General features: G+C 39.4%; 1 protein-coding gene across 1 annotated transcript; it reads left to right on the top strand.

The window, feature by feature from the left end:
- Window positions 1-5,790: 5,790 nt before the first annotated feature.
- Window positions 5,791-13,817, top strand: Ccl20 (C-C motif chemokine ligand 20). Its single transcript, XM_036173021.1, has 4 exons — window positions 5,791-5,869; window positions 6,949-7,063; window positions 7,726-7,913; window positions 13,645-13,817. Exons 1-4 carry the CDS (start codon window positions 5,791-5,793, stop codon window positions 13,815-13,817), a joined length of 555 nt encoding a protein of 184 aa, XP_036028914.1.
- Window positions 13,818-14,685: the final 868 nt, after the last annotated feature.

Here is a 14,685-nt window from a genome sequence, read left to right on the forward strand (position 1 = left end):
AATTTAAAGTTGACAGTTTCTTGGTGATCAGAAAGGAAGGCTGGGGATGTTTGAATTTGATATTGGGGAGGGAAGTGTCTAACTTCCCTTCAAGTTGAAGCTTAGACATCCTCCTATGCTGCTCCAGACAGGGACATCATCCTTGTTCCGCCACAGTTTTTGGTTTATCTCTGATGCAGTACTTTGCAGGACCTATGGTGGTCTATGTCCTCTTATGAAGTTCTCCTCTCCCAGGAATGCTCTCTCTTTAGTAGGAATCAAACATCATGGCTCCTTGCTTTCATAGCACATTCTTTGTCTTGCACCTGATAGAGGCACAATCCATGCAGCTTTGCAAAGAACTTCCTCCTTCCTAAGACATGTCATGGAAATTCAGCAGAGACAGAAGATGTTGGGTGGACACAGAGCATGATTGTCATGCCAAGTTAATATTCACCTATCATAGAAACAGAAATAAAGTCATGCAATGTCTACATGGTCATTTTGTTAGCAATTCTATTAATGTTTTAAGTAAAATATATGTGGTGCATACTGCTTTTAAAGATGCTTACACTGAATTCAGACACCAGCTTTCAGCTGTCTGTATATATACACCAATAAGCTCCTTCCATAGAAGAGATACTTGTCAACTTTTTTGGGAGGGTGTTGAAAGCAAGACCCTGAGAGTCTACTATATGTGGGAATTAGGACTTGTGACAGTTGTGTCTAAGTTATTTGAAAAGAATAAATTCCAGAAATTACCCCTACCCCTCATAAAAATTCAACCAACTAAAGAAAAAAATCCCTCTGTGATAACTTTTTTGTCGAAGGACAACTTCAATCAAAGTTACTTTGAGAAAGAATGAAAAAAATGGCCAGTAAACATTTTAAAAACATGTTCAATATCCTCAGTAATCAAGAAAATGCAAACAAAAACTACTTTGAGAGTCTATCTCATTTCACTCATCATGGCTGAGATCAAGAAAGTAATATGCAGTATTGTTCCAACTTATTTCAACTAATGCTGGAAAGGATGTGAAAGGAAAAACTCTTGTTCACTGGTAGGAATACAAATGTCTAACTATGAGAAAATTAATTTGAAAATTTCTGAGAAAACTAAAAACAGAAGTACTATGTAACCCAGCTACACACTCTTGGTTTTATAGAAGGGACTCTAAGTGGTACCACAGAGATATGTGTATAGATGTGCATCCATGTTCAGTGGGGCGCTATTGATGATGACCAAGAAATGGGAGCTGCCTGAATGTCCATAAAATAGGTAAAGAAAATGTTACACACACACACACACACACACACACACACACACACACACACACACTACAAATGTGTGTTATATAAATTTTATGCAGCCATAAATAAAAATGAAATGATGATATTTAATGAATGCAACTAGAAATCATCATGCTAAGTGAGAAAGGTTAGACTTAGGATGACAAATTTTATGTTTTCTCTCCTACTTATCTCAATATCAAATATAAAAGGGTGGTTCTTTTCTGTGCCTATTTAGACATGAGAAAGAGAGAGACGAGCAGGGGGTGTGATGGGAGTGGAGGGAACAGAAAAAGTGAACACAGGCTGCAAGGCCCCCTGATTAGTGACAGAGAAGAAAGAGGCTTTGACAGCTGGGGCAGGGACCAGACACAGGCAAACAGGGCACTCCTTTGTTGCTGTCATCTTTATTGAGGTGTAATTGACATACCATAAAAACCACCAGCTCTGCTGCACGATTTGCTGTGTTTCCATATATTCCCCAGGCTGTGCAACCATGACCAGTATCCGTTTTGGGGGTAAAGAAGAACAAAGTATCACAGATCCATTAGCAGTCACCCACATTCTGCTTTCATTCCCTCAGCTTTCCCCGGGACAATCACCCTGTTGCCTCTCTACTATTACTGATTTGCCAGTTCTGAACAGTTCCCATAGGAGGAATTGCATGTGGGTAGTTTCTTTCTTCCACTGAGAACAGTGTTTTCCTAGGTTCATGCATTTTTGTGTTTCTGTTGCTTCACTGATTTTGGTTACTAGGTAATAGTTCATTGCATTTATCTATTCATCAGCCAATGACACTTGAACTATTTCTACTTGATAGCTGTTGTGAGTCCAGCCATCCATGGAGTTTGTGTGAGGATGTGTATTTGCACTCTCTAGGGTGTATATGTAGGGATGGGATTACTGGGTCCGACTCTATGATTAAACACTTGACGATCTCTCAAACTGTTGCCCAAATGTCTGCTCTGTTTCTCACTCCCAGTAGCATGTATGAGGTTCCCATTTCTCCACAGCACTAGCAGCTCGGCCTATTTTCTTACTGATTGTAGCCATCCTGGTGGGTGTGATGTGGTATGTTATGGTGGTTTTGATTTGCATTTCCTGTGTGACTCAGAACGCTAAATAGCTTGGGTTTTTGCACGTGCTCATCGGGCATTTATATGGCCCTTTGGAGAAATGGCTACTCAGGCACTTTGTTCATTAAAGAGTTAATTAAAATTTATTTTATTATTTATTTGTTTATTTGTTTGTTTGTTTGTTTTTGACTTCTCAAGACAGGGTTTCTTTGTGTCCATTCTTTTCTCAAATTTGTGCCTATTTTATTTTTTGTATTTTCTGAGTGCTGACATGACAGGCATGTGTCACCACAAACAGCTCATATTTTATTCTTTTTGGTAATGTTGTAAAGTTATTTTCTTAGTTGTATTTTCAGATTATTCACTGATAGTTTATAGACATACAATTATTTTTGTAGAATGAGGTTGATTCTTGGACCTCAGTGAAATTGTTGATCAGTTCTAATCATATTAGAGAATTTAAAAAAGGAATTTGCATGTGCAAGCTTCTATCATCTGCACATTTATTCAGTTCCTACTTCCTCTGTCATCTGGGTGCCCCCTCCTTCCCTGTTTCATGCTTAATTAGTTGTATGTGCACATCCAGTACAGTGCCAAATGGTGAGAACAGACATCCTTGTCTTATTCATGCCCTCAGGATCAAGTATTAAGCCTTTCGACAGTAAGCATGACATTAACTCTGGGGTTTTCATAAATCAACTTTATCAGATTGAGGAATTTCTCTATGACTCCGAGATTGTTGGGTATTTTTATCATGAGTAAGCATTAGAGTGTATCAAATATGTTTCCAAATGGATTATTTTTTATAAATGTTGCAGTACATATCCTTTAGTTCCATGACCTCTGAGGTGCCCAATGTCCTAGTTGGCTGGTATAATTAATCCCATTTAAGTGTGATACATAAGTCTATTATATAAGTGACTTGATTCAGTTTGCTAGTGTGTTGTAGAGGACTTTCGTGTCTGTTTCTTTGTAAAATTTTCTAACAAAGATTTATATTACTCTTAATTATATATATGTATGTGTCTGTGAGACCAGAAGAGGGCATCGGATTCCCTTATAGCTGGAGTTAGAGGTGATTTGCCCAACTGGAGTACTGGGAACTGAGAGCTAGGGTCCTGTTTTCCTAAGAAGTACTGACTTGGGGTTTTCTTTTTACATGAGGTCTTCCTCTCATTATCGTCCACCAATACTGTACTCAAAGAATGAGTCAGAAATTTTCTCTCTTGATTTTTTGTTAAAGCTGTGGAAGACTGATAGCAATTTTTCCTTGACTGTTTGACAGAACTTACCAACGAACCAATCTGATCCTGGGATTTTCTTTGTGAAGAAAAACTAAATTACTAATATGATCCCTTGTTGAAATCTACTCAGTATTCTACTCCAGTTCTGACTCAGTTGCACAAGTGTGGTCCTTTCATTCATGTTGTGTGTTTGGTTGACATATAGTTGTCCATAGTTTTCTCTTACAATTCTTGACTTTCTTTCAAGTTGGTAGTTATGTGCTCTCATCCCTGAGGGGATTTTCTTCTCTGTCTTCTTGGTTATTGGAATTAAAGTTTGCCAATGTTGTCAGCCATGACAAAGAATAAGGTTCGGGTCCCATCTGTTTCCTCTGCTGCTTTGCTGTAGTCCTTGCATTTCCTCCTTTGACCGCTTTGGGTTCAGCTTGCTCTACTTTGTCGAGTGTCTTGAAGCAGAAGGTAAGGGTACTGACTTGACATCGTTTTTTGATTTTAATGAAGATGTTGCAGCTGTGGGCTCCCCTCTGAGCACTGTTCTCACAGTCTCTTCTAAGTTTTAGAAAGCTGTATTTCTGTTTTTACTCATTTCAAAGTATTTTTCTACTTCTAGTGATTTTTTTTGCATGTTGTTTATTTAGGAATATGTCAATCAATTTTTATACATTTTTGAATCCCCAAATTTCCTTCTCCTATTGGTTTAATGTCATTGTGCTTCCCCCAAACATAGTATCTATTATTTAAACACTTTTGAAATTTTTTAGGACATCTTCAGTAACCTATCATGCAATTTATCTTGGAGATTCTTTCATGTACAACTAAGAGAAATGATTATCTTATTTCTGGGTAGAATGTTCTAGAGATGTCTGTTGTCTTTTGGCTTAGAGTACTGTTTAAGTTGCCTGGTTTTTGGGTAGATCTTCAGCCCACTTTTTCTTTTTAAATAATCACTGAAAAGTGTGGAATGGTAGTCTTCAATTTGTATTATTGAATTTTCTTTTTTTTTTTCTTCAGCTATGTCAATTTTTGTGTCATGTATTTAGTGGTGCGATTGCTTGATGTATATATATGTTCATACCTTTCATGTCTATATTCCTATACTCATGAATGTCTAGATCATTTAATAGTGTGAGAATCCATCCTTATCTGGAACAGTATCTATCTGTTTTGTCTAAAATCTATCAATTGAGCATAAGGATAGGAAACTCCAGTTATCTTTTATTATTATTTTTTCTGAATTCTTTTATTGTCACTCGATTTTTCTGGTAGACAGCTCTTAGTAGAGATTCCAATACATTTTTATTATTATCACCATTACCATTTGGGGATTGTTTTTCAGATTGGGCCATTGCTGATAGTGTTTGTTTTCTTCCCTCCCTTAGGCTCTGTATTAAGTCCATCATCACAAAGAATGAAAGGCAGATGGGGTAGTGGTGGTTCCGGGCTGTGGTGTTGATTAAAGGCATATAAATACAGACGATTCTTAGAGACTCCGGTGTAAAATCAAGGTGAAGTTGCTGCTGGAGGGGAGGTGGCAAGGCTGGTATTTTCCATAACAGTTTGGGACACTTCTGTCATGTCGCTTTACAATCTGCTCTGGATGTTGGTCTAGAAATTTAGAATCTTTTGGGACTGCTAAATATCAATCATGTAATCACAAACTTGTGTTGCAGCATGCCTGATCTTCCCCCTCCATCGCTGGCTGTGGGCAGGAAACTGGTATAACAATAGGAGTATGGAAATGTTTTCATTCAGAGGCTTTGAGAGAGAGAGAGAGAGAGAGAGAGAGAGAGAGAGAGAGAGAGAGAGAGAGAGAGAGATTAAATTAAACCTGGATAGGTGCCATTTCTGGGCCATGAGTCTGAGTTGCCTTTCTTCTTCCTACATCCAGAGGAATTAACAGGACTCTCCCCTCCCTTGTGCTCCACCTCCCCTCCCTCCCCTCCTCAGCCCCCACCTGACCTTCACACCTTCCCAACATTAGGGAAAGGAAGGAAGTTTTCCCTGTGGGTTTTCTTTGTGATGACAGGAGGAGGCAGATTAATCAATGGGGGAAAACCCCTGAGAAAGAACACGCCTTCTTGTGTACATTCCCAATATTTTGCTATAAGTAGAGCTGGTGCTGGAGCAGAAGAACACTCACAGGGCACTGGGTACCCAGCACTGAGCACCCAGCACTGAGCAGATCACTCCTGGAGCTGAGAATGTTCTGCAGTGGCAAAAGCCTACTCTGCCTTGCTTTGGCAGGGGTGCTGCTAGCTCACCTCCACAGCCAGTCAGAAGGTAAGTGTGGTCCCTTCTGCTGGTACAGGAGGGACAAAGCCTTTCCTTCCCCCTAGGCCTTATCTAGGGATGCCCTGTGGAGAGCAGCCCACTAAGAAGAGTATAAGAGGGTCTGGTTGCGTAAGAGGAGTCTCCTGGGTAAGAGGAGGAGGAAAGAGTGGATGCTAGCAACCAGGGATCTTCTCTGCTGTCAATTCTAGCAGATTTGGAGAGTGAATGGGCTTCTGGAGACACGTCAACTTCAGGATAATGCCTAAGTAGCTTTTTTGGGAGTGATGTTCTGAGTGTGATAATCTCAGGGCATATGGTCATTCAGAAATGTGAAGAATATTTCACTTCCAGCCCTTTTTTTAAACCTCCCAACGAAGTAATATTAGTAAAGTTGATAATTTCCCTTTAAGGTTCAGACTGTGACACTTGACCTTAGTGTCCCCGTGAGGCCTGAGGACATTGTTCTTTATTTGAGATAACATTTATCCAGTACCGTACAGCAGGTTACACTTTAACTCTGAGGAGTGTCCAAGTACTGCTTTATTATATCACTATCTGCAACAGGTGCATGCCTGAAAACACATGGTGAACTTCATGAACGGGATTTAAATTCCACCAGCCAATACAACAGCTTCAGCATGCTTTGGGCACAACTCCTAATGGCTACATTTCCCTATGTATTTTTTTTTTTTTGTAGTTCTTAGAAAATCATATTTTCTTTGTAATTTCACTACTGCCCACTCAGTGGCCAGAGGGCACATAAAAATTTGACTCCCCCACACTATATTCTGAATATGAAATGCTTCTCTATAAAGGTCTTTTATTTTTGAAGGATGGTGGTGGGGATGGATACCCATATTCTTGAGTGATTATGGCAAACTGTAATGAAATATTTGGATTTCTTATTAAAGATTGAGACATGCCAGAGGCTTGTATATTGTGTTAGTTGAACAAAACATTACATCATATCATTTTTAAAAATGATATCTGGGAACTATGTTATATTAGACCTAGAAGACCTTCAACTAGGTTTCAAAGACATGGAAACTCATCCCTGTGAACTCAAAGGCTTTGGTTTTTTCTTTTAGCAGCAAGCAACTTTGACTGCTGCCTTCGGTACACAAAGAGTGCCATTCCTTCTAAAGCTATTGTGGGTTTCACAGAACAGCTGGCTGACGAAGCTTGTGACATTAATGCTGTCATGTAAGTTATCCATCAACTTTAATTCCATTATGCCAGGAATACACGGTAATTTCAGAAACATTTTTTAAACTTTATTGGAATTTTATTCAGAAATAATACATGGAACAAAATAGCTTTATTTCATATGTACTTCAAGCTTAAGTAGGACTGGAATAAATCCAAAGTTTAGCTTTTAGATTTTGAAGGAGTAAACACCACACAGGGCAGAGTCACTTTCTAGAATAAACTTGTTGAATGTGACACATGAAAGATACCTTTGAATTCAGCATTTTCTACTGGAGAATGGGGCTAATTATAATATCACTTAAAATACTCACAGTTCTTTTAGGGTGTTATATTTTGGAATAATACAAGCTACCAACCATGTACATACATATTACAAATCTCCACCAGCAGCAAACATTGAATGATAAGTCTTGGACTGCATCTTCTGCTATTGTAGTCATCTGTTACATTGTAGGGAAAGTCTAAAGAAGTCTCTTCCATCCCTTCCATCAGGATTTATTATGAGCATTTTCTCTTTCCTTTCATCTCTGGAGCCAAATGCTTAGTGTATGGAACAATGAACAAGCATGTGAAGTCTCCTTGCATGTTCTGTGAAAAACAAACACGTTTAAGTGCTTATTGAAAGCAAATAAAATTTTCAATTTTTGATTTTTCAGCTTTTACACCAAAAAGAAACTAGCTGTGTGTGCTGATCCAAAGCAGGCCTGGGTGAAAAGGGCCATGCGCCTCCTCAGGTATGGATCACTGAAGGACAAGCAGTCTACCCAAATGATGGGGGAAGAAGGGTACAGAGGGTGGGCCTCAGGCCCGGAGGAAGTCTTCAGTCTAGAAATATCGGATTTGGGTAGGGGGAATTTGGGTTAGACCATGCAAGCATAGAATGCATTTTGAGGCTTATATGTCAATGCCGTCATTGTGTTTGTTATTATTTTAGCTTAATATTTTTTCACACATGATGTATCAGATCTCTCTGTGCATCTGATAGTCATTAGCGACTTGATTTTCATTGCTGAGATGTTTCCTCTTTTTATCATTTATAGACTTTCTGATGCTTGGTTGGTTGCTAAACCCTGAAAAAATAAATTTAATTAAAAAGAGACCAGTGATTCTGGTTTACATCAGTAATGTAGCATTTAATCGATAGATGGTAGCTAACACTGTTGCACCATATATACTGAACTTAGAAACCCTAGACCAGTGTTCATAGCCTGTTCCTGTCGTGAACTATCTTAGATATGTTGAGCAAGGCCATCCTTTCTCAGACTCAAGCTCCCCATATGGACTTTGAGCTGCGCTTCATATTGAGATGAGAGTGAAGGTGTGTGAAGTAACTTATGGGTACCAAAGCCATTCCTACCATCCATTCCTCTATTTGCAGTTTACACGTTTTCCCTCTTTTATTACAGCCTGAAAGTTATAAGGAATAAAAACTGATGTTTTTCTGGATGGAATTGGCCATAGTCCAAGGATGAAATGCTCACAGCTGGGGTTGGAGGCTTCACCTGCACATCACTGTACAGACCTGATTTGTGTCTCACTGGACTTGTCCAATAGATGAAGTTGATTCATATTGCATCATACTGTGTCTTGTTTAAGCTCGTGTTAGAGTTCAGTTGTGTTTTATGTTATTTATAGATCTAGGTTTTCTATGTGTAGTTATTTAATGTTAATTTCCCATTAATGTAAGGTATAATATTATGTTTAAGGGAATAAGATTATGTGGACATTACTGTAGGCAATAAGCTATTATAAAAAATATTTAATTTTCTTCTGTGTATTTAATTGTTTCTTAAATTGATGTAATTACCTTACCAAGTAGAAAGTAATTATGATTATATATTGAAAATAAAAAGACTGAAAAGTTACTTGTTGATGGAATCACATATTATTTATTGAGACTTATATTAAGGATATTTAATGGTACAACACACATGAATTTTTCTGAAAAAGAATGTATCTTCATTTAATTTTGCCTGGTTTCCCCCTTTGCTTCTGCTCTTCATGGCCTGGCTTTTGTATAGATTACAACAGAAAGGTTTCACTTTTGTAATTGGCAGTCATTCTTCCAAAATTAGAATGGTCCTGTATTTGAGATGTATAGTCCAGTGTTTATTAATATAAGAATTTTAACATAAATAAGTAGAACCATACACTTGGTGGCTATATAGAAACAGCAACCATTTAGAAAACACCTGGGGAAGTCACTTTGCTAATCCTTCTACCAGCAGCTCTTCATCTCAGCTAGGAACCTTTCTATACTTTTAAGTCCTGAGCTACCTGTAAGCAGTCTTCCAAAGGAAAATAACTACTTACAAAGGTCTTAGAACCCCAAAGCCTTAGTAGCCAGAGGGAAGACTTGAGATGGTTAAAACTAGAGAGAATCTAGCAATAGGACTCTCAAAGAACGGCATCATTCTGCAGGCTCACCAGTGTGCTTCCATACCCCTCCAGATGGCCTGGTTCTGTTTCTAAAGAGCACTAAGGACCACTGGAGTCAGTCATGGTGATGTAATAAAGCAAAGTTCATAACACACACACACACACACACACACACACACACACACACACACTCACACACACACACACACCCCTATAATGCAGGCCAGAGTCAGGTCTTCTGACAACAAGCTATAAAGAATAGTGGCTTCAGTATGCCCTGCAGACATCTCCATGCCCAGGAATAGTAATCTTGAGTCATCAGGGAAAGTATGCCTAACATCCTGTTCATTGGTTCAGCTAGACCAGGGTTAGTCTCCTTATGCACCAAACACAAGTGCTAGAGAGATGAAATGATGTAAGAGTTGGTAATGTGCTCATAGTTAATTAGGGTTCATCCATGTGGTAAGAGGAAGGGGTGATAAGTAGCCTGGCTATTACAGTACCTGGTAGCAAGCACTTTAATATAGACAGTCATGGGGGTATACCTGTACTTCACTAGGGAAGCCTTCCAGGAGAACAGACTATTTAGGTTAGCCATATTAAGTAGTGAATACCATGTTCTTGCACTATAACCAAAGCATTTCCATGTGGCTCAGCTCAGCACTTGAGGTGAGGCATGAAGCACCAGTAGGAGGTAGTCAGTCAGAAAGGGGGCAGCTCAGAGTGTTTGGAAACATCTGGGGCATGTTTTAGTTGTCACAATATCTGAAGGTGGGTACCACAGGCATTCAGTGGGCAGGAGCCAGGGATGCTAAACCTACTGGAATGTACAGAATACTTCTGCACAATGAGGAATTGTCCCACCTGAAGTGTCAATCATAGTCATGCACCCATGGAGCAATACTGGATGAAGCAGAATGCATACAGGAAGTGACAGGGGTGTGAGACAGCAGATTCAGTGAAATGGTTACCTTTACTGAGTAGAGTGGTTTGGGCTTGACCGTGGGGTTGCCACAGAACCACTAGAAAGGCCAAGGCAGGTGGGGTCTCTGGTAATGGAGGAGAGAGAGGTGAGGCAAATGGGAACTACAGCTGTTCCAAAGAGTGAGAGGTAATGAGACCTCAACTAAAGTCAAGGCGGAGGGAAAGGTAGAGAAGAGAAAGGCTGGTGAATATTGAGATAGCTTAACTACCTCTGGTCCACTCGTAAGCATCACCCTTTCTCGGAACTGCACAGATGAAGAGAACTATTGTCAGGGCATGGGAAATTTGGCTGACATATAGGAGGGGTCACTAGGTAAACCTTGTAGAGTCAGAAAAGGAATATATTTTATTAATATTCTGAACATGTCTGAAGCTTTGGGAATAAAGCATTCTAATAACTGCTAGGTAAGTCTGCAGAGGCTGATGTCTCCAGGACAGGTGCCAGTTTAGTAGCCAACAATGAAAAAACAAAGGTGACCAATGCATGGGTATGTGCTTGTGGATATATTAATCGAGCAGGCAATTTTAGAAATCATGTTGGAATCATAGTTGAACTTGGCCTCCAAGCACAGAGGACCTTACTATGTATCATGAATATTCAATGCATTAGTTTATTGGGGCTAATCATGATTTTAGATCATTGATATGATTCTTAGTTTACAGGTCTTTTTGTTTTTCATTTTGGAATGTACATTTTTCTACTTAATTTTCATGTGAGATATAATTTACATGCACTAAAATATGTACATCTTACATATATAGCTTGATGAATTTTCTTTCACATTGGTAAATACCTGTTAGCAACTTTGCTAACTTAGAGACAGTACATATTTTTAGCACCTAGGAATGTGTCCTCACAGCCTCTTCTACCTGCAGCTCAAAGGTAACAGATGTCTGGGTTTGTTTCACAGTAGATAGCCTCTTCTTGATTTCATACTCATGAAACTACAGAATATACGTTTTGGTATCTGGCTTTTTATTAAAAAAAAACCTAGAATCTCTCTCTTAACTTACTTTCTATTTGTATGTGCAATTCATAAGCTCATGCTCATTCTTAGGGCTAAGCAGTGGTGGTGACATAGTGTATAGAGTGATGAACTCCATCAAGTCTTCAGACCTCCAGTGATAACATGAGAGGATGCCTCAACACCCACCAAGATAGGCAGTTTTACAAGTTTGTTTTCCATACTATGGTTTGGACTCAATGAAAGCATGCACCCAGTGTTTTTAAAGGACTCTGGCACAATGCTGAGTTTATGGATAATGCTGTGCATCGTCTAAAGTGGGGCACTGGTCTCCATTCCTCTTATGATTAGCATGGCTTTTTCATAGGACATATGAACTTGCTGTTCACAGGTTTGAAAGGCTGCCCCAAGAACATCATTTTGTATTTTATATTTCTATTTTCTCCTTTGTAGGATGAAAAACAGTAGTTTGTTACAGTGATGTGAGGAGTTGAACTCTACTTCATCTCCAGGTGTGGGAGATGAGTTAGAGTGAGATACATTAGGACCAGGCCACAATGAGTTTAGTGCTTTGCAGCCCATAATTCAGGAAAGATAGAATTCCCATAATTCAGGAAAGACAAAGTTGCTCACCTGATGTGTGAGTACTTGAGGCATCCAGGCAGGACAGGATCCTGAGGCTAAGAGGCCAAGGAGAGCAGAGGGAGGCTGATCATACACTTATATCTGTTCATAAATTCTCTTCTACTGTCTATTATGACCACATTTTAACTGATTTATTTTCAGTTTTTAATTATTTTATGCCTGGGCTTTTGGAGGCCAGAAGTCAACTTTGGGTGTCATATTCTTTAATATTCCACCATATTTTTGAGGCAAGGTCTCTCATTGGTTGGTCTGAGTTCATAGTTTGGGCTAGACTGACTGACCAGGTAAGCACTGAGAATCTACTGTCTGAGCCGCACAGCAAAGGGCCTATGGGTAATCAAGGGCCCAACTTTGATGTGGGTGCTGAGGGTGTGAACTCAGGTCCTTATCCTTTCTCACTAAGCATTTTATGACTGAGCCACCTCCACAATCCAAGACCACATTCTGATACAAGATCTTCAATTCCTAATGTAAATTCTTTGACCACAGAAATTTCTTTTGTCTTCCTTAGTCCTGTTTTGTGAGGACAGAGGGACAGTACAGGTAAGACTTCTTTATTAATGCTCCCAGACAACCTGAGTTATTTTGGGAGCAATTTATGGACATCTCAAGGCAGTGGCTGGCATGCTGAAACACACCATGGGTATCACTATGTGTGTATGAGTGTTTGCACTCTTTCCCTATCCTGAGATGGAGTGGGAATCAGTGAACTCTCTTTTTCTGTTTTAGTGAATGAAGTCAGCTTGGCCTTGGAATTTTGTTGAAAGCATATGAGGTACGGACTCCAAGTAGATCCATAGGTACCATTGTCATCTTCAACAAGATCAAGTCTAGGGTGATTATGGCAGCTATCCCCAGCTATCCCTACCCTCTTTCATCACCCAGTTCTGATTGTGACTCCTTGTATTTGGTGGGTTGGGCACAATCTGATCTTGCCTGAGATGCTACATTTTGCTGTTGAAAGGGTTTTATTTCCTTAGTTTCAACCCTCAGCACTCATGAGCCGGCCTGCACCTCCCCCATCTGCCTGGTTTTGCTCCTCTGCCATCCTGCACAGCCTGACACACCCTGCCCTCCTCTCTGCGTGGAAGTTAGCTGAACTTTCTCTGGATGGTAGAACCTGCCTGCACATGAGTCACTATGGGTGCCAATGTCAGTTTAAGTTAAAGAGATGTTTCCTGTTGTACCACAAAGGTATAAAATGTTGTTTCTCTGAGTCTAACCAACCACAAAAACCCCACTAACAAAATCCTTAAGTCCTACATTTATCCTGCAATTGAGAAGCACAAAGACACAGTTTCTAAACTCATGGAAGTAGTTTTAATAGTTAAGGGAAGGGCCAGGAGTTCTACTTGGGCCTTGCAGGTTCTGCCAGGGTTTCCAAGAAATATGCTGCCAGGTGAGTAAGAATGTCATTAACATTCTTGGGTGGAAAAGTCAACATCTGTACACCAAAGCTCTTGTTCATGATGTAGTTAGTGGGTGTGTATGTCCTAGGGAATGTGTGGATGGCCTAGTGAATGTATGTGAGCCTATGTGTCTGGAGATGGGGGTGCAAAAAGTAGTCGTCATTTAAGGAAATGCTTTCATCTTAATTTTAAGATGAAACAGCTACATCTTGGAACAATGCTTGGCTCCAGAAGTTAGGCTTTTCTCCTAAGGGCAGAGCTGGGAGGTTAGGGTATGAGGTTCTTGTTCTTGATGATTATATTTTAAAGGCTGACTCTCGGGTCCGAGAAGAAAACACGGCTTTACAAAAACTTGAATCTCAATGAGTTTGGGGGAAAAAAGCCCACAAAAAAGTTTTCTAATGTAGATACTCTGAGGAGGGAGGTAATGTCAGAATCCTGTAAGTGTGGATAGCCTGCCTGAAGTTCGTTGCAGCTATAGAAAACCGCAAGGCCTTGTGGGTATCTTTGAGCTGACCCCATGAATTCACACAGCGTAATTCTGGACACAGTGATAACCTTGCCCCCATCTTACTCTCTAAATTGCAATCTGTAACTACTAAACATCTCCACAAGGGTGGGCCTTTCTGGCCACCTGACCTCAGTAGGTTTTTCTAGTTATTTATTTTATAATACCTTGTTAATAGTTAGATGCCTGGTAAGTCATTTGTTTTAGCACTTGAAAAAATGGGAAGGATTAAATAAATTTACACTGGGAACCTTATTTCTGACTCATGGCAGGCCACTCAAATGTCATTTTTGACATGTTCACTACCTGTAACTATTTTTTATATGTGTAAGCATGGGCTAGCTGGTCTCTCAACTATGTCCCACTCATGACAAATTTATTAAGATACAGATTTCAGCCTACCACTCATCATTGCATTCCCAACACCTGTAACAGCATCTGCTTGGGGGGCCTCTCAAAAACAATAGAGAAATGAGTCAATTTCTGTGAAATAGCAATCAGACGTGTTCAACTACAGATAGACACAAATGAGAATATGCACTAGCAAACATTGGTATTCCTAGTATTATTTTTAAATATTATGAGGAAAATAAATATTAATAGGAAATAAAATGGAAGGAGAAACAATGATCAAATCATTTTTAAAAACTTTAAATTGTTAGGTAACAAGCAACTTCCAGTTGTGGTTTTTTTTTTTTTTTTTTTTTTTTTTGTGTGTGTGTGTGT

The sequence above is a fragment of the Onychomys torridus genome, chromosome 23 (genome assembly GCF_903995425.1).
Source record: "Onychomys torridus chromosome 23, mOncTor1.1, whole genome shotgun sequence".
NCBI lineage: Eukaryota > Metazoa > Chordata > Mammalia > Rodentia > Cricetidae > Onychomys > Onychomys torridus.